Source organism: Camelus ferus, chromosome 19 (assembly GCF_009834535.1).
Source record: "Camelus ferus isolate YT-003-E chromosome 19, BCGSAC_Cfer_1.0, whole genome shotgun sequence".
NCBI lineage: Eukaryota > Metazoa > Chordata > Mammalia > Artiodactyla > Camelidae > Camelus > Camelus ferus.
Window position 1 is genome coordinate 36828226 of NC_045714.1, and position 19687 is coordinate 36847912.

The 19687-nt window shown below is 37.4% G+C and overlaps 1 protein-coding gene across 3 annotated transcripts in view; it reads left to right on the top strand.

The window, feature by feature from the left end:
- Positions 1–19687, top strand: part of CBFA2T2 (CBFA2/RUNX1 partner transcriptional co-repressor 2) — a 130773-nt gene that overhangs the window by 103429 nt on the left and 7657 nt on the right. For 2 of the 3 annotated variants that reach the window (XM_032462117.1, XM_032462119.1), the window contains 6 exons: positions 1415–1596; positions 2508–2761; positions 5354–5439; positions 6638–6833; positions 16442–16510; positions 18853–19043. In XM_032462117.1, the coding sequence (XP_032318008.1) occupies positions 1415–1596; positions 2508–2761; positions 5354–5439; positions 6638–6833; positions 16442–16510; positions 18853–19043 (978 nt within the window). The remainder of the gene's footprint in view (positions 1–1414; positions 1597–2507; positions 2762–5353; positions 5440–6637; positions 6834–16441; positions 16511–18852; positions 19044–19687) is intronic. The other variant, XM_032462118.1, reaches the window with a different exon arrangement.

A 19687-nucleotide genomic window follows, 5' to 3' on the forward strand; every position in this document is an offset into this window, starting at 1 on the left:
TTGGCCTGTGTTGTGGCACTGTTCTGATGGCATTCATGCTCAGCCTTTCAGAGCAGTCTGAGATAACCTTTTCCAGCCTTGAAACAACTGTGTGTTCTATCTTGGTCTCTTTTCTGTATGTCAGATCCAATAGATAATTATTTCCCCCAGGATTCCAGATTAAAGAGAGAGTTGGGAAATTTCTGTTAATAAGAAATGATTAGCATTTTAAAAATTCACCAAAGGGCGTACGTATGTCACAAATGTAAAAATCTGACATGCTATTTTTTTTAAGTTTTTACAGTTGCTGCAAGATTGAGGTTATAGAACAGACTTTAAAAGTGTTTTATATCATCAAATTCCCTATTCTTAACTCTTGTTATTTTAGAAAACAGCATGAGGTAGGTTGTTATGGCAGCTTTTTGGCTAACATTTGGGTTTTTGTCAATTTATTTCTGCTTTAAAACAGTCACTAATTATGGTGCCTGCTAAATTAACTGTTGGTGAAAGGATGACTACTTGCATGTATTAAACTCTCCTTTCACTTGCTCATCTGTTTCCCTTGGGATGAGGACTTACTAATGGACTCAGTCTAAATTATTTTTAAATTTGGGGGAATATTCTTTTTTTAATAAAATTAATATGAAAAGGTATGTTTTAAATATGAAGGACTTATAGTTAAGTTTAAAGGTGTCAAGGTTTTTTGTATTATTTGTCCTATTAAAGATTTTCTGAGTTTGAAGAGAAGGAAAAATAATCAGTACATAATTATCTTTTTTACAAAATAAGGAAATGTTCTCAACTAGAGTACCATGATAAGAAATACATTCTGTCCATGGTTTCTCAGTGTATCCTCAAATCCTCGTCTAGTCTTAGGCTTGATGTCTTAATTTCCATCACTCCCACTGCTTTTTTAAAAACCCCATGTTCCAACCAACCCAGAATAATCACTGTTTCCAGAATTCATGGCAACTCTCGTAGAGCACATGAAGGCAAGGTTGAGTAGTGCTATCAGAAATGGGTTAGGATTCAGAAGAGAGAAACCAGGACTTACAATGATAAAGAGTAAAGTCCTCCTACTCCCATGTAGGCAGTACTAATTTTCTTTGACCAAAGTCTTCAAAAATGCCTAAGTTTTTAAATTATTATGCACAACAAACCTTTATTGAGCTGTACTAGGCCACAGAGGTGAATAAAAAAGTCTCTTCCTTAAGAGGATTTACATCTTGTGGGGGTAAGAGACAAGTTAACAGTAATTGAAGTTCAGTATAATAGATCTCACTTTATTCAGAGATGCATATGAAAATTAGATTGACAGAGAGAGAAGGACTTCTGTGTCATCTTGTTTGTGAATGCCTTTTGAGGTGCTGAGCCTGGTTGTGTTGGGCCCAACACTGGGGCAGCTGCCTTCCAGCCCCTGCCTTTTCTTTTCAAGGCCAACCTGCCTCTTCTGCAGCGAGAACTGCTGCACTGCGCTCGGGCCGCCAAGCAAACCCCATCCCAGTACCTGGCTCAGCACGAACACCTTCTGCTCAACACGAGTATTGCATCCCCTGCTGACTCTTCTGAGCTGCTCATGGAGGTGCATGGAAATGGAAAGAGGCCCAGTCCGGAGAGGTGAGCAGAGAAGAGCTTTATTGTCCTTGCTTTTCTGGAACTGCTCTGAGCTTTCCCCTTTGCTTGTGAAAGAAAGAGAACTTGATTACTGTGGTTATATTGAAGTATGGATTCAGAATTTCCAAGATTAGTTTTGCATTGTCCCATCAGGCAGCAGAATGCTTCTCAACTCTTCAGATGACTGAATACCCCTGCTGATAAATTCTGCTCTAGAACATTCTATGGGTCCCCTGCTCCAGAACCATAAGAAATACAATCTGCTCAAGGCATTTTTTTTCCTGATATGTGAAGTCTTTAAAAGTATAACAGTTAATGAATCAGCTTTACTTTGAAGATTGAAATTAATTTAATTTATTCTGGAAATTTATCTACAAGTGTCTACGACTATTTACTATGGTTTGTCAAGGAAACAACATTTTAACAACAGCGGAAAATTTCTTACAGTTGAAGCAAATGTAAAAAATCCTACAAATTCACAAGTGTGTTTGTTAATTATGTAAGCCTTTTTCTTCCATGTGGAGAATTGTTTGTTTCCAATCACTGACCTCCACAGTAGCAGATTTGACCTTGAAACATTCCTAAATGTATTTGAACCCATAATCCTCCATATTCCTATCACATAAGAAAATGCTGTCATCTCCTTAAGTTTCTCCTTTGCTTCATGAGGTTGAGATGTTTCTGCTTGGTTATGGATGAATTTGACCTCTCTTTTCATGCTGGGATAAATCAGCAATTTCCATTATCTGCCTGGCCCCTGAAGACATTTAGTTCAGGCCTCATGTTATACCTTTTCTTATCTTCCTTTTTGTGAAAGTGCATCGCACAAGACTTAGCACCAAGTAGGTGCTCAGGAAATGTTTACATGAGCACTTGTTGATGGGCTCAGATATGTATTTCCAATTCTTCTACAGGAGGGAAGAGAGCAGCTTTGAAAGAGATACAATTCCTCCTGAGCCTCCTGCCAAGAGAGTGTGTACCATTAGCCCAGCTCCCCGGCACAGTCCTGCCCTCAATGTGCCCCTCATGAATCCTGGGGGCCAATTCCATCCTACTCCTCCGCCTCTTCAGCACTACACCTTAGAAGATATTGCAACTTCTCACCTGTATCGTGAACCCAACAAGATGCTAGAACATCGAGAAGTTCGTGATAGACACCACAATCTTAGTAAGTGGCATAAGCAGCATGGTAATGACAAATTCAGATTGAATCCATGCATTTCTTTTCCACTCAGCGATAAAACAAAGTAGTGTCAGCATTGCTTTTTCCTACTGATAAAATAAAACAATATTAAGAATATTAGAATTCTAAGTGTTCTTGTTTGAAATTGATCTCGCTTCATACCTTATTGCTATTATCATTATATGATCAAAAGTGGTAAAGCAAATTTTAGGAAATACACAATGAAGTATTTAAGAATAAAGGGATATCACTTATTCTGATATGGTTCAGAAATAAAGTAGAGAATTAAAAGGAAATGAGATAAAAAATATTCACATTTAGGAAGTTTGGGTAAAGAGTAAATGAGAATTCTTTGTACTATTCCTGAAATGTTTCTATAAATCTGAGTTTAACTCCAGAATAAAACGTTTTTAAAATTAAGCAAGAGAGATGTGAAACATGGTCTTGGAGGTGAAAGTGAGATGTTTAGGTCAGGGGTGAGGCATATCTAAATTTAAATCTTGGCTCTGCACCCTAACTAGCTATGTGATCTTACACAAGTAAGGCTCTCTGTGCCCCCAGTTATTCATTTCTGAAATGGAGAGACCACCACCTCCTGTGCTTTGGTCATTGTCACATTTGGAATGCCTGGCACATGCGTCCTCAGCCACCATTAAATTTGGAAAGAAACAAAAAGGCCCCTAACAAACTTCACCCAAGATGAGTTTTGAACAGAGCTCTGTCATGTACTCATAAAAGTTTACTGCAGAAGGTTCTTTGGAGTTTGGGTGCTGAGATGTGTCAGAGCAGAGAACCAAAGGGCTGCTAGTTTCCAGGGTTGCCCCTACAATTTCTATTATTAGATTCCCTATGGAGTAAAAAATTACAAAACATCTCACTAGCATCTTTCAGCAGCTTGGACCACATTATGGCCCTGGCTTTATGCAGTGGTAGCTGTATGGTGAGGGCCGTGACAACAACAGTGTTCTCAGCTGCCAACATTTACTGAATTTGAAGTACTTCAGTACTTAGACTGTGGTGTACGTACATTATCTCATTTAATCCTCACATGGAGCTGTTACCCCTCTTTACACATGAGAGACAGAACTGTGGCCAGAATCACATAGCTAGAAAGTGGCAGAGATGAGATTGTGACCCCAGTTGTCTGATGCCTGGAAGTTGGGTACATTCCTAGTATGCTGTGATGTCTCCCTTAGCAGCTGTTCTGTATGGCTCACTTTTCTTTGTCTCTCTTTTTATGTTAAAAACTAGACTTGCTATTGACTTCTTCTATTCTTAACACACATTTTTTTTGCTGATTTGGATCTGTCATTTTCTGAGAGAGAAGTATGCTAAAAACTAGCTATAACTGCATTTTGGCCAGATTTTCTTGTATTTCTAACAATTTTCTTTTCTTTTTCTTTCTTTTTTTTTTTTTAAAGGAAGGTACTGGGGGTTGAACCTGGGACCTCGTGCATGCTAAGCATGTGCTCTCTCACTGAGCTACACCCTGCCCCCCTCAACAATTTTAGAAAGTTTTTTCATCTTGAAGTGTTCTGCTTGAAAGACCTTTAATTGTCTACTTTGGTGGTTTATTTTACAGTCAACCATTTGTCTTCCAGGCTCATTCTAGATTACTTAATTTTCCCCAGTCCTCTTTTGATAACATATGCCCTAATACAGTGGTTCTTACCAAATCATTTCCCACCCTACCACTTTTCAACAAATAAATTATAACATTCTCCCCCATCTTTACTCTCCTAAAATGAAATTTATGGGTACTATAGCCTACCTTAGTCCCATAATTTTAGGATAAATATTCTAATGTATAATATATAAGAAAATATTTTATAATATATTAGTGCTCAGGCATGACTACACAAGAAGATATGGTGAAATAAGTAGATTCCTGCACAAATATAGTCACTATGAATACAATACCTGAATGAATTCAGACTGATAACAGATGTGTTACATTAATGATGTGTTACTATGGATAGTGTTGCCATATGTGACATAATTTTTCAAAATAGTGGATAATTCAGCATACCCTTGATTCATACAGTCATTGTATTTATGCAGATTCCAATAATGTATATCAAAACTGTGCACAAATAGTATTTTGGTAATACTGAGTTGTTTCCATGTCTCGGACAGTACCTGCTCTATTTGCAGTGGTTAAGCATTTGCATTGTGCCACAGCCTTGCCAACCTTTTGTGTGATTTACAATTAAATTTTTTCCAATATATAGATGTGAAATGCTATCTTAGTGAAGATTTCACTTATACTGTATAACTGTTTATAAGTTTGAGTATTCATGTTTGTGGATCATATATACTTTTTTGTCTGTGACTTACCTGTTTATTTCTCTTACCTGTTTTTCTTTTGGGTTGTGTGTCTTTCATAATTGATTTGTAGGAGTTTTTAATATATTTTGAGTAGTGATTTCTTGTTGATGTATGTCATTTTGTGGTTTTATGTCATTTTGAATCATTGCCTTAGTAGTGTGCGCATAGCTAGTATGAATGTGTGTTTACTTGGTAGAATTCTGTTTACTGTATTCCCTCTGTCTTCAAATTTAATCTAATTTCTAATAGGTCTAAATGGAGGCTATCAGGATGAGTTGGTGGACCACCGTTTGACAGAAAGGGAATGGGCTGATGAATGGAAACATCTTGATCATGTAAGAATCTTATAGTGTATAATTTTCCTAACTATTGATTACTTATAGTTCTTAGTATTACTGATTGTAAGAATCTGTATGCTTGAAGTGAACTTAACCAGAGCTACATGTCTTTGCAATAAAAGCTGACTTATCTACTACTCCCACAGCTAGGGAGCTAAGAGTAATAAATCCCAAATCTTTGTGGTGGGATGATCACTTCAGGTCATAACCAAGTGAAGCCATGTAGTACAATAATTAAAAATACAGGTTTATGAATTTTAGGTCCCAGCTTTGCCACTTACTACCTCTGTGCAATGGGCAAGTTGCTTTATCATTTTTAGTCTTAATTTTTATATCTTAAAAAATGCAATTTTTAGATATAAGGCAGTATAAAGTATTTAAGGTTATTTTATTCTGAAGTTGTTTAAAATTCATGATTTTGACCGCTGCAGATTCTTTAAATGAGTTAATTTGTGTTTTGAGGTAAAATACAATTTATATTTTTTTAAAGACGTAAATGTAGGTTTCTGTATTAACCATATTTTGTGACTACTACTATTAACAGTTTGATTTATTTAGAAATTAAATGTTTTAAGCTATTTTTACCTTTTCAAAAAAATGCTATATTATTTGAATTCACAGGAGGGCTGTAATGCTTATCACACGGCCTAGTATATAGGAAGTGTTAAATAGATGGAGCTTCTCCAAATGCCAGTGAGAATTAGTACACTGGTACAGAATGTAAACCCAAGTTCTCTGCCCCATTGGAAGAGAGAATCTCCCCTCTCACTAAAAAGGGAAGAGAAGATAGAGTACCTGCTTGAAATATGCATACAATAACTTTTCATTTCTGAGTAATGTTGTTCTGAACATAATTTCTCTGATTGCATTCTTTTATAAATCTTCAGCTTTATCAGATGTTTAGGCAGAGATATAATGTGGTTTCACATAGTCTTTAAAGAGCTATATTATAATGAGGCTGGCTGCCTCAACCATGAAGAATCCAAAGGGTATTATTTTGAAACTTAAAAAATTATGTGTATATATTTAACGAGAAGCAGTGTGAAAGGCTTTCAAGTATGAACTTAGTATTGCTAAATCTGTCAGATTCATAAACCTTTATTATTTATATTTTGTTTACCTGTCCTTGATTTTCAATGTTGATTGTGTGAATATCCTCATCCCATGTCTCTGCCTGACTTCCTACCTGGTCCAGGCCCTGAACTGCATTATGGAAATGGTAGAGAAAACAAGGCGCTCCATGGCAGTCCTACGGCGCTGTCAGGAATCAGATCGTGAAGAACTCAACTACTGGAAACGACGATATAATGAAAACACAGAGATGAGGAAAACAGGGAGTGAGCTGGTGTCCAGGCAGCACAGTCCTGGAAGCGCAGATTCTCTCAGCAATGGTAAGGGGGAAGTCTCACTTAAGATGTCAAGGGAGACTTTTTCTATTTTACTTCAAAGGAAGATGGTGCTAGATTGTGGAGTTAGAAAGACCCAGGGAATTATGAAGACTAAATGATGAAACATGTCAAGAACATTGTATCTGACATGTTCAAGAAAGTGTCTTCCTTATGTAGAATGAGAGCTCTTGTCATTCTGTTTTTCAACTGTGTAATCAGAGAGTGTTTGGTTGTTAAATTCAGCCTGACTGAATGTACCGGGTAGTCTCATGTACACTGCATTCATTCCTCACAGTAGCCCTGCAAATGTTTACCTCAGCTTCTCTCCTCTTTTCCCCACTCCCCATCCAGAAAAAATATCATTTATTAAACTCTGCCTGGAGGCCTTCTACAAAAAGTTTTACCTGTACCTGGGTTTTCCCACCCTAAAGCAGCAGAGAGATGAACAACTGTTCTCTCAAGCCAGGAAACATCCAGAACACCACAGCTAATCCTCCAAAAATGTTCCGTGACATTCACCTAGTAACTGAAAAGGTGCCCTATCCAAAGGCACAGCTGAATGAGGGGCCACCTGTGATCAGACTCTTTCCCCACCCACCCACTTTAAGCTCCCAGTTTTCACCATGCAGAATGAATCTCTTCTTATGACAGACCTAGTATGTTCCACAGAAGACAGCCATTAGTCTCAAAAAGACTACCCAAAAATTTGAGGCAAAGACATTGGTAACCAAGGGGTCCCACTCCCGCACCCCACCCAGAGAAGTGACTCTTGAGGCAGCCATAGATTAGCAACATTGTGTGGGATGCCTAGCACAGCAGGACATTAGGGACTACTTATAGTTGTAGTTTAATTCCTTTCATAAGAACCTTAAGACTAATTCACAGGTATCCCTCACCTTCACAAATACTCGCTCTTATGACTCACAGAAACTTACCCAAAGTTCACCACCCAAATCACATACCTTCCATCAAAGCTTTGCTAGCATGCTGGTGAGGTGGTGTGGAGTGCAGAGCAAGCTGTGGCTATGAGTTGGCTCTTCTCCAACCAGGACTACAGGTCTTGCTGGTGTTGTTTAAACGTTGCTTTGCATTGAGGGTTTAGCTAGGATGACTAGCCTATTATCCTGTCATAACTATTACCAGCACCTCTCTCACTCTCAAAAATGAGGACAGTTGGGATGGTAAATTACATCATCACTCTAGGTGTGCCTCTTCATGGATCCCAGTTTCCTTCTCTGAGGTTTCTTAGGGCACTCAGTCTGTCTGACTCAGGTAGTATCTTTTAGTATCTTTATTTATGCATATTATACATATTTAGTATTTTTATGTCACTGTTTCTTTTATAATATGTTTTTTACATGCAGTGTAGAAGGAAATCATAATTAATATCCTAAACAAGTGTGCTACTCAAAACTGTGGACCAAAACTACTCCAAAAACTACTTGTTACTGGTCTGTGATGATATGAGGAGCTTGCACCGGGATGTATTGGGCACCGTTTGCATTGCTGTGGGAAGAGTCTGCTACACTAAGCAGTGTATTGAGAGACATAATTGTTTTGCATGCATTCTGCATAAGCTCTTTATCGCTTCATGGGCTAGTAAGAGTTTGCAGACCAGCACTTTGAGTAGTGCTGTCCTATACTGGGCAGTGTTTTGGGGCATAGCACACAAACATACTCACCAGTGACTTTTAAATAGTTAGATAATTAGTGTTTTAAATGTTTGAGATTATGTAGAAACCCCTGGTGGATTGTTATTTAAGTATTTAGTATTTATGTATTTTGGTGATTTGGCAAGAAATTGAATAGACTTTGGATGACATTATTACTTTTCCCATTTAAAATAATGGGATATAGGTTCCCTCTGAAAATGTGTGATTCACAATATTTTCAGGAACCAGTTTTGTTCAGGGCTGCCTAAGAGGGATGTATTTTGGTATTTTAAATGAGGATGCATAAATAAGTGTGAAAATCATAAGGAAAAACAAGGAGATGATTATCATTAGAATCCAGGGGAATGGTTTCTCTGGAGGTGTGGCACGGAAGATGTAGATGAAGTAGAGTGCAGACTGAGCTCTAATCTTTATTGGCTCTTGGGACAGTCTGGCTGGCATCATGTAAACATTAGTGTGGCTTACCACTACTTACCTCTTGGGGATTTCAGCTTGCTAAAAGTGTTCTCTTTCTTTCTTTTTTTTTTTTTTTTAACATTTTTTATTGATTTATAATCATTTTACAATGTTGTGTCAAAATCCAGTGTTCAGCACAATTTTTCAGTCATTCATGGACATATACACACTCATTGTCACATTTTTTTCTCTGTGAGTTATCATAACATTTTGTGTATATTTCTCTGTGCTATACAGTGTAATCTTGTTTATCTATTCTACAATTTTGAAATCCCAGTCTATCCCTTCCCACCCTCCACCCCCCTGGCAACCACAAGTCTGTATTCTCTGTCTATGAGTCTATTTCTGTCCTGTATTTATGCTTTGTTTTTGTTTGTTTGTTTTTGTTTTTTAGATTCCACATATGAGCGATCTCATATGGTATTTTTCTTTCTCTTTCTGGCTTACTTCACTTAGAATGACATTCTCCAGGAGCATCCATGTTGCTGCAAATGGCATTATGTTGTCGGTTTTTATGGCTGAGTAGTATTCCATTGTATAAATATACCACATCTTCTTTATCCAGTCACCTGTTGATGGACATTTAGGCTGTTTCCATGTTTTGGCTATTGTAAATAGTGCTGCTATGAACACTGGGGTGCAGGTGTCATCCTGAAGTAGGGTTCCTTCTGGATGCAAGCCCAGGAGTGGGATTCCTGGGTCATACGGTAAGTCTATTCCTAGTCTTTTGAGGAATCTCCACACTGTTTTCCATAGTGGCTGCACCAAACTGCATTCCCACCAGCAGTGTAGGAGGGTTCCCCTTTCTCCACAGCCTCTCCAGCATTTGTCATTTGTGGATTTTTGAATGACGGCCATTCTGACTGGTGTGAGGTGATACCTCATTGTAGTTTTGATTTGCATTTCTCTGATAATTAGTGATATTGAGCATTTTTTCATGTGCCTTTTGATCATTTGTATGTCTTCCTTGGAGAATTGCTTGTTTAGGTCTTTTGCCCATTTTTGGATTGGGTTGTTTGTTTTTTTCTTATTAAGTCGTATGAGCTGCTTGTATATTGTGGAGATCAAGCCTTTGTCAGTTTCATTTGCAAAAATTTTCTCCCATTCTTTAGGTTGTCTTCTTGTTTTATTTCTGGTTTCCTTTGCTGTGCAGAAGCTTGTAAGTTTCATTAGGTCCCATTTGTTTATTCTTGCTTTTATTTCTTCTAGGAGAAAATTTTTGAAATGTATGTCAGATAATGTTTTGCCTATGTTTTCCTCTAGGAGGTTTATTGTATCTTGTCTTATGTTTAAGTCTTTGATCCATTTTGAGTTGATTTTTGTATATGGGGTAAGGGAGTGTTCTAGCTTCATTGTTTTACATGCTGCTGTCCAGTTTTCCCAACACCATTTGCTGAAGAGACTGTCTTTATTCCATTGTATATTCTTGCCTCCGTTGTCGAAGATTAGTTGACCAAAAATTTGTGGGTTCATTTCTGGGCTCTCTATTCTGTTCCATTGGTCTATATGTCTGTTTTTGTACCAATACCATGCTGTCTTGATGACTGTAGCTCTATAGTATTGTCTGAAGTCTGGGAGAGTTATTTCTCCAGCCTCTTTCTTTCTCTTCAGTAATGCTTTGGCAATTCTGGGTCTTTGATGGTTGCATATAAATTTTATTATGATTTGTTCTAGTTCTGTGAAATATGTCCTGGGTAATTTGATAGGGATTGCATTAAATCTGTAGATTGCTTTGGGCAGTGTGACCATTTTAACAATATTGATTCTTCCAATCCAAGAGCATGGAATATCTTTCCATTTTTTAAAGTCTTCTTTAATTTCCTTCATCAGTGGTTTATAGTTTTCTGTGTATAATTCTTTCACCTCCTTGGTTAGATTTATTCCCAGATATTTTATTACTTTGGGTGCTATTTTAAAGGGGATTGTTTCTTTACTTTCTTTTTCTGTTGATTCATCATTTGTGTAAAGAAATGCAACTGATTTTTGAACGTTAATTTTGTAACCTGCTACCTTGCTGAATTCTTCAATCAGCTCTAGTAGTTTTTGTGTGGAGAAGTGTTCTCTTTCTTAATCTGGAGGTTTATGGGTGTTCACTTTATAATTTTCGTTATAATGTACATTAATATTATTTATAAACTTGTTAGCATCTAATATTTTGCAATTAAAGTTTTTTTTTTAAGGGAAGAAATTCACTCAGCTATCAGTTTTTCCCAGTTTTTCCTGAGAATGGGAGTCACCTGAGTATTTATTAGATATACACATTCCACACCTTTCCCTAGAGGTTATAATTCAGGGACCCAGGAATCTGAATATATATGTTTTATGAGTCCAATAATCAGGCAGGTTTGGGAAAACTGCGTATAATTAAGCTCATAATCAAGGGCTTTCATGGAGCTTTTTAGTGGCCTGCATTAGTATGACCAAACTAGACTCCACCTCTAATAAAGGTGGAGACCACAATAAATATACAGAAATGGGGGTTAACAGCAGCTTCTCAGAGAAAAGAAAACCTCAAAAATATGTTGTTAATATCCATAGGGAGAAAATGATAAGAAAACTAGAGGATCCATCAAACTCATGTATCCAAATCATGAGTTTCAGAAACAGTGACCAGAAGGAGAAAATTAAATAGTTATTGAAATAATTTTTTAAATTAATCCAGAACTGAAAGACAGTATTCCAGCTTAAACCAGTCTCTCAAGTAAACGGCACAATGGAAGAAACAGACTGCCAGTTAGCATCGTTGAAAGTTAGAAGACAACTAAAGGAAAGTTATTTTAACCCAGAATTCTGTATGCAACTAAAACAATGTTAGAGTAATAGCCCACAATTAAAAAAAAAAAAAACAAAAAAAAACAGCTTCCACTTACCCTTTATCATGATGTCTGCCACAATTGGGTAGGCTATTCCCCAGCACAGAGAAGTAAAAAATTAAGTGGAGAGACCTGGAATTAATAAAACAGGATCCAACTGAGAAACAGAAGACAGGAATCCCTGGGGTGTTTGGGAGGGTCCCAAACAGTAGTGGGACAGTTCAGGCTGGAATAGCCCAGAAGCTTGCTGGAGATTTCTTCAAGAAAAGGAAATTTATAAAATACTTACACAACAGGAGGAGAGTTTGAGACTGAATTAGAAATAATTACGTAAGAAACTTAGCACATGAATAAACAAGGCAATTATTAGCTCAAAGAAAAACAAAAACTTGTTCAGGAAGGTAAAAAGATTCTTAGAATATGAACCACATGACTCAGCTGTGATTAGCATTTACATTGAGTATTGTACTACTGATATGACAGAATTTGAGTATATCTCTGTTTAGGGGAAGGAACTGTGAATGTGTCTGTGGTGAGGTGGGAGAAGGTTAAAAGAGAAGGAAATTATTTCTACTGAAATGGCTAATCTGTAATGCCTGCGACTGAAAAATCAAGATGTACAAATACCGAAAGAATCAGCTTAAAAGGACACTTTACTATTGTTACAACAGAAAATATATATGCCCTACAGAGAGGTGATGCTCCTAATGTGGTTTAGGAGAACTTAGCCATGAACACTGGGTTCTAAGCCAGATGCTTTTCTTCAGTGATTAGCCCTGGATGGCCGTTAGAACCCATCTAAGAATCTTTGGAAAACTCCTGATGCCCGGGCCCCACCTTCAGACGTAATGATTTAATTTGTCTGAGGTGGGCCCTCGCCTCCCAGAGTTGAGAACTATTCCTTTGTACATTATCATTTAATCCTCAGAGCAACTTCATGAGGTAGGTATCTTTTTGTTTTTTCTTTTTTGGAAAACAGTCAAACTGTATGGCTCCTTGTAGAAAATACAGAAACATATTTACTGGTTCATCCCACACTGAAGAGTTTTGAAATATGTCTGAGAATTCTTTATTAAAACTTTGTATGGATTTCTTTGAAAACATAACTTCATATTAAGCATGTTTCTCACATCATTAAAGATTTTATAAACATAATTTTAATGACTCTACAGTAATTCCACCATACAAATATGCTGTAATTTCCTTAAGCCATTTCTGTTCTTGAACATTAAGATTTTTTGCTTGTTTTTTGTTTTCCAGTGAATAATGCAGTGTTTTAAATCTTTGTATATAAGGATTTTTCCTTTAGGATATAGCCTTAGCTGTAAAATTAATCAGTTGTGGATACAGGCATCTTTGTTCACTTTATCTTGGTTTATTTTGATGGATGGAATAGCTAATACTTAATGGGGTCAAATCTATCATTTTCTTTATGGTTTTTCCGTGACCTTGATTCCCACCTCAGGTACAATAAATTTTATCTATATTCTATTCAAGTTTTGTCTGTTTGCATGTTAGCTATCTAACTTAAAATTCTCCAAATGGTTTTCTTCCTACCATCAGTTGATACCCATTCTTTATCTATTAAAATGAAATAATTATCAGATGTTACATTTTGTTAATTGCTTTAGTCTATTTTCTTCTGACAATATTAGTTACCACTTTTAGTTATAGTTTATATGGGCTCTTAACTATGTTCCAGCCAGTGCTAACTGAAGCCTTCTACATGTGTTTTCAAAACTGCCTGTTGAGATATAGGAACTAACATTAGATTCATTTACAGATGGCAAACAGAGGCTTAAATAAGTTAAAACTTGGCCAAAGTGATCCTACAGCTATTAAGTCAAGATTGCAAGTAGGGTATTCTGTTCCAGAACCAGCACTCTTAGCTATTATGTCATACTACTTCCCAATATAATATCAAACTTTTAATTATTATAGCTTTATTTTTTAAATTTATTTAATTTTATTTTTTGGAGGGGAAGTAATTAGGTTTATTTATTTATTTTTTTAGAGAAGGTACTGGGGATTGAACCCAGGGCCTCGTGCATGCTAAGCATGCACTCTACCACTTGAGCTATACCCTCCCCTCTATTATAGCTTTACAATGTTTTTTAGTATTGGTAATGTTAGATCTACTTCATTATGCTGGCTATTTTAATTTCTTTATTCTTTAAATGGAATTTTAAATTAAAAAACTGCATTGTAAAAATGTCAAGCATCACAGAAACATGTAAATTGTGAAAATCTTGTCCCCACTTCATTTTTTATCTCCTACTTTCCTAGACTCACTTTATTAGCAAATTAGTATGTTCTTAAGGAGTTTTCTATACCAGTACTTAAAGATAATTTTTCCCAATGTTTTGCTTTGAAGTTTTTGAAACACAGAAATACTAAAAGAATAGCGCAGTGAACACTCGTGCGCCCTGTAGCTAGATTCACCAGTTATTCACATTTTACCACATTTGCTTTATCTCTTTATAGGTGGGTAGATAGGTACAGTCCCCCTAAACCATCATGATACTCATCTTTAAATGCTTCATTCTATTTCTTCTAAAAGCTAAAGCACTCTCCTACAGAACCATAATACCATTGGTTCCCCATTTCTGATCCATTTGTTTGCATTCTCTGTCTGACCTTTGGTTACAGTAGCCTCTGAAACTATATTTCCTTAGTAAACGAGCTGAAAAAAAATTGACTTCTGGAAATACCATGAAAATGTCTCTAGTTTCCAAGCATGTCCTGAGTAAGCTGAGAAGCTCCTTTAGGGTCATTTGCATCCCCCACCGCACCCCTCTTATATCTGTCAGAGAAATAAAATACTGAGGACTGGGCAGGTACAAATTTGATAACTGAAGTAAAGTGGCTTTTCCTTGTTGGTCATGGCTTCCCCACGTCCATAAGTAAACAAGTGTTTCTTCTGTCATTTAACACTAATGACAGCTTATCTGCACATTCAAACTCTTTCTTACAGGTTTTCCTCATTTAAAGTTCCTCTGACAAACATTTCATGCCAGGCTGGCCTCCCTTGCCACACTGGCTGTTCCTCTGGTTCCTCTTTGCACTTTGGGTTGATGAGTGTTCAGAGCATAAAATCTACTTTTCAGATTATCCTCAACAAAGCACAAGGAAATAAGTAAGTCTGCTGGAACTGACTTATAAAAAAAATACAAAAGTTAAAAAAACCAAACTCAAATTACCTTAATTAGTTTTCATACTTTTTAAAGCAATGAAAATGTCTCTTATAAAATATTGTATCTTACAATCACAATAGACATATATAAGTCACCCTCCATCCCATGCTTTTACCAGCAACACCCAGGGATACCTATTTGGGGTACACTGTTCCAGATCAGACTATTTTCTAGCTGCTTTTTTTTTTATTTTAAGTTTATAAACATTTTAAAGGAAACTCCCTTAAATCACCTATAAGGATTCAGAGTTGCCAAGAAGCAAAAGCCATATTCTATGGCCTATCTACAGAGCAGGTGCCAGAGACATGTGCATGATGGATACAGTTAAATTGGATATAGACACATCACATACACATATATACACAGAAATATCTATTGTTACATTTATATATTTATATTTTAGGAAGCACTTTAAAAATATATTCATGTTCATAGAGGGGAGAAAGGACACAGAGGGATAAGTAAAAAGAAAAGTCATACTCTATTTAGTCATTAAAAAATACTGGCTATATTCCCTGTGCTGTACAAGATATTCTTGTAGATTATTTTATACATAGTAGTTTATACCTCTTAATCCTCTGCCCCCATCTTGCCCCATCCCCCTGCCCCCCTGCCATCCTCTCCCCATTGGTACAAACCACTAGTTTGTTATCTGTATCTGTGACTCTGTTTCTTTTTGGTTATAGTCACTCTTTTGTTGTATTTTTTATATTCCATATATAAATGATAACACAGGTTATTTGTCTTTGTCTGATTTATTTCACTAAGCATTAATATCCTCCAAGTCCATCCATGTTGCAAACAGCAAAATTTCATTGTTTATGGCTGAGTAATACCCGTGTGTGTGCGCGTGCGCACCACATCTTTATCCATTCATCTATTAACAGACATTTAGGTTGCTTCCCTATCTTGGCAACTGTATTGTAATGAGGATTGTATTATAATAATGCTACTGTTAACAATGGAGTACAAAAAAAGCCATAATAGAGTACATGTATCTTTTTGAATTAATGTATTCATTTTCTTTGGATATTATACCCAGATGTGGAACTGCTGGATCATGGTAGTTCAAGTTTTAGTCTTTTGAGGAACCTCCATACTGTTTTCCACAGTGGCTGCACCAATTTACATTCCCACCAGCAGTGTACAAGGGTTCCCTTTTCTCTAATCCTCACTGACCTTTGTTATTTGTGGTCTTTTTGATGAGAAACATTCTCACAGGTGTGAAGTGATATCTCATTGTGGTTTTGATTCACATTTCTCTGATGATTAGCAATGCTGAGCATCTAAAAATTAAGTATACTATTTTATAATCTGATTTTATCCCTTGTCAGAATTTTTTTTTGCACTTAATGAATGTATATGGTTGAACCTTTCTAAATGGTGAATTAAATATGTGATGAATTTTTCTTAAAACTAAAACATGCTAATTATAGACAGCTTCTGACCCTATGCTATTTCTCTCTCTTCTGTAGATTCTCAGCGAGAATTCAACAGTCGGCCAGGAACGGGATATGTACCTGTGGAGTTTTGGAAAAAAACTGGTATGTGTCTGTCTGCTTATAGGTCACATGTGCTCACTGATTTATGTGAGCATAGAGCACATATTTGGGGGAGAGGTGGTTTTTTCTTAATTTCCTCCTTAAAGAGCTCTAGCTCCTGCCTCTCCCCCTCCAGCTTGTCCCAACTTCTGGTCTGCCAGTCATGTTACTTTGCAGATCAAGAATTTGGAATGACTCCCTATAATCTAGTCCTTTTCATCCCCTTCCTAATGGGAGGCATTAAGTAACTGGCTCTTCCTTACTTGTTTATATGCCCTGTTTCTGGGCATATAGCTTAATTCATTTCTGCCTTCTGTGTGTTCTCACACTACCACATGTGGTTCATTCTGCTCTTGGGTCCCTCTGCTCTTCCCTTCACCTTTGCTGTCTCTGCCTTCATCAGGACTCTACTTAGTGGGTCTCATCTTCTACAAGAATAAGGGAGGGTAGGAACTGCCTGTCATGGTAAGATAAGGGATTAAACTAACCTCATATCCCCAGCATTACCCTTATCCAAATACTAACCTTCTTTTCCTTCTTGCCTCCCTTTCTCAGTGAAGTTTTTGTAGTCCAATACAGTTTTTGGTTTTCTTATTCCTAAGATAAAATTTTCTTCTACAAAAAAGTTAAGACCTGTCATTCATAAAGAGTCTTTCAAGAGCATCAAGACCATAATACAATCAAATGGACAAAAGATATGAACAAATTATGAGAAATACAAATAACCATACTGCAGAATGTTTATTCTCACTGAGGCAATGAAATCCTGACCAATTAGCCCCCAAAGTCTTTAACACATAATTATTGACACAATTTTACAGCACCCTGTTAATAATGACACTAATTCATCAGATTTATATTATTAAATGTTACCAACAGTGAATGCGTGGAAATTCTTGAAATCATTTCTCACTTGCATGCTTTTGAATTTTTCCTTTTAAAAGGAAATGATCCAGATTTAGGAACACAAATTATAAAGAAGCAACAATATGTAAAAAGACACTGTTTTAGTGTCTTCTTGGGGCAAGGGAGAGGCAACCTGGGAAGTGCTCAGATATCCATGAATGGTGATATGAATTTAGCGTGACACCACAGCAGAATATTATCTTACCATTAAAAATAATTTGGAAAACTACATAGAGCTTGGAAAAATCTTTACAATTGGAAATGGGGAAATATATATTATATTACCAAGAAGTAGAGTAGAACTGTGAGAGATGAAGATAGTAATTGTAAAAGTGGAGTGAAAAATTACCATGCGCAAGGTCTCCTTGATAACTGGTGACTTTCTACTTGAGAGAGAGCCTTTGGTTAACTATGATTAAGAGCCAGATTTCGGCGTGGGCCAGCTAAATTTGAGTCGTTGCTCTGCTGCATTGCCGTCTGTGACCTTAGATGACATTCAGCAATGTAGTTTTCCAAATTGTGATTCTTAATTGATTCATCCTTAAACTGAAAGGATAAAATGTACTTTGGAGCATTTTTATGTTGGCTCAATAAGAGACACTCAACACCTACTTGGTGACTAAAAAGAAGTCTATGAAGGGTAGCGGTGGTGGGCCACAGTAGGCCTGTGTGGACACCAAGAGTAAGGGAAGCCTGGAGTTCAGTGTCCAGTCAGCTTGGCATCATCTTTGGCCTTTGGGGTGAGGCTGGAATGATAGAATGGAAAGTTCTAGGTTTGCGGCCTAGAACACTGTATTTAGACCTCCTTTGAGCCTAGGCTGTGTGCAAGAGCCAAGCAATAAGGGAGTTTCCTTGAGCTTCTGGGTTGTCCAGTCTTGTGGACTCAGGAGGGGAGGTCATTCACACTGGGACTTAGGACTGAGGCTCAAATGCATAGCATGTGTCATTTGGAGTGTATATCCTGTGGACACCAAGCAGGATGGTGGTGATGGGAGGAACTGATCAGGAACTAAGTGGGGTAATGATGACTGGACAGGGCACTGGAATCCTAGGGCTCCTATCAGCCTGCCCAAATTTGTATCTTCAGCCCATGTTTTTCTACTGAGTTCAGTCCTACCTACCTAACTGCCTCCTGGTCATTTGTACCATGTATCATGGCACCTAAGCAACCTTTGTATTTGATCATAGTTATGGACTACATCTTAGTCACTGAGGCCTCCTCAGCCCCTAGCACAGTGCCTACCTCCATCTACATACCCAGCAGGTGGTTGCATGAATGAAAAGTGAGGATAAGAATGAAAGTGAATGCTTATATCAGAAGTTCATCCCTGTGTATTTTTAGAAAAGTCATCTTGTTTCACCTCTGTCCCTTTGAAATGATGTGGAGTGGGAGGGAAAAAATTTCTCGGCCAGTTGATTTTACTGTCACTTTCTTCTAGAAGAAGCTGTGAATAAGGTGAAAATTCAGGCCATGTCAGAAGTACAGAAAGCTGTTGCTGAGGCAGAGCAAAAAGCCTTTGAAGTGATTGCAACAGAGAGAGCTCGGATGGAGCAGACCATAGCGGACGTTAAACGGCAGGCCGCAGAGGATGCCTTCCTCGTCATAAACGAGCAGGAAGAGTCGACAGAGGTCAGAGCACTGTTAGCCTGGGGGCTGGGGCTGGGGCTGGGGCAGCTGGAGTGACCAAGCCCAGTGCTTTCTTAAGTGCTAGGCAAGAAGACCCAACAGTCTGCTCTCGAACTAGATGATTGTAATTTTTTTTTGGTACCATAGAGGTTTGTTTCTCGATTATTATGTTATATTCTTATGTATATATTGACTCATTATATTGGTTTAAGTTTTGAAAACTCACCCTAAAGACAGTTTGTGGATTGGCAGGATAATGATGACCATTGCCTGAGTGGGCTTACTGTATGCCAGATACAGAGCTAGGTGTGTGTATTGTCTTTGTGATCCTCACAGTGACCCTATGAGGTAGGTATTATTGGATTCCAGCGTTACAAATGAGGAAACTGTGGCTCAGGGAATTTAACTGACATAATCCCACATCACTGAAGCCAGAGTGCAGGAGAAAAGAGATGCAGGGTCCTCCAGCATCTGATCTGTTTATAAACAGGATAGTTCTTTTAGGGGCTGAAGTGACTGCCTGGGCAGTCCTGCCAGACTGACTAGGGCCCCAGACTCGGTGATGCTTCTGTACAGGACACTCTTGTACCATGATAAGGACAAAAATGAATGAACTGAAAAGAAAAGGCACATGACAAAAACATAAC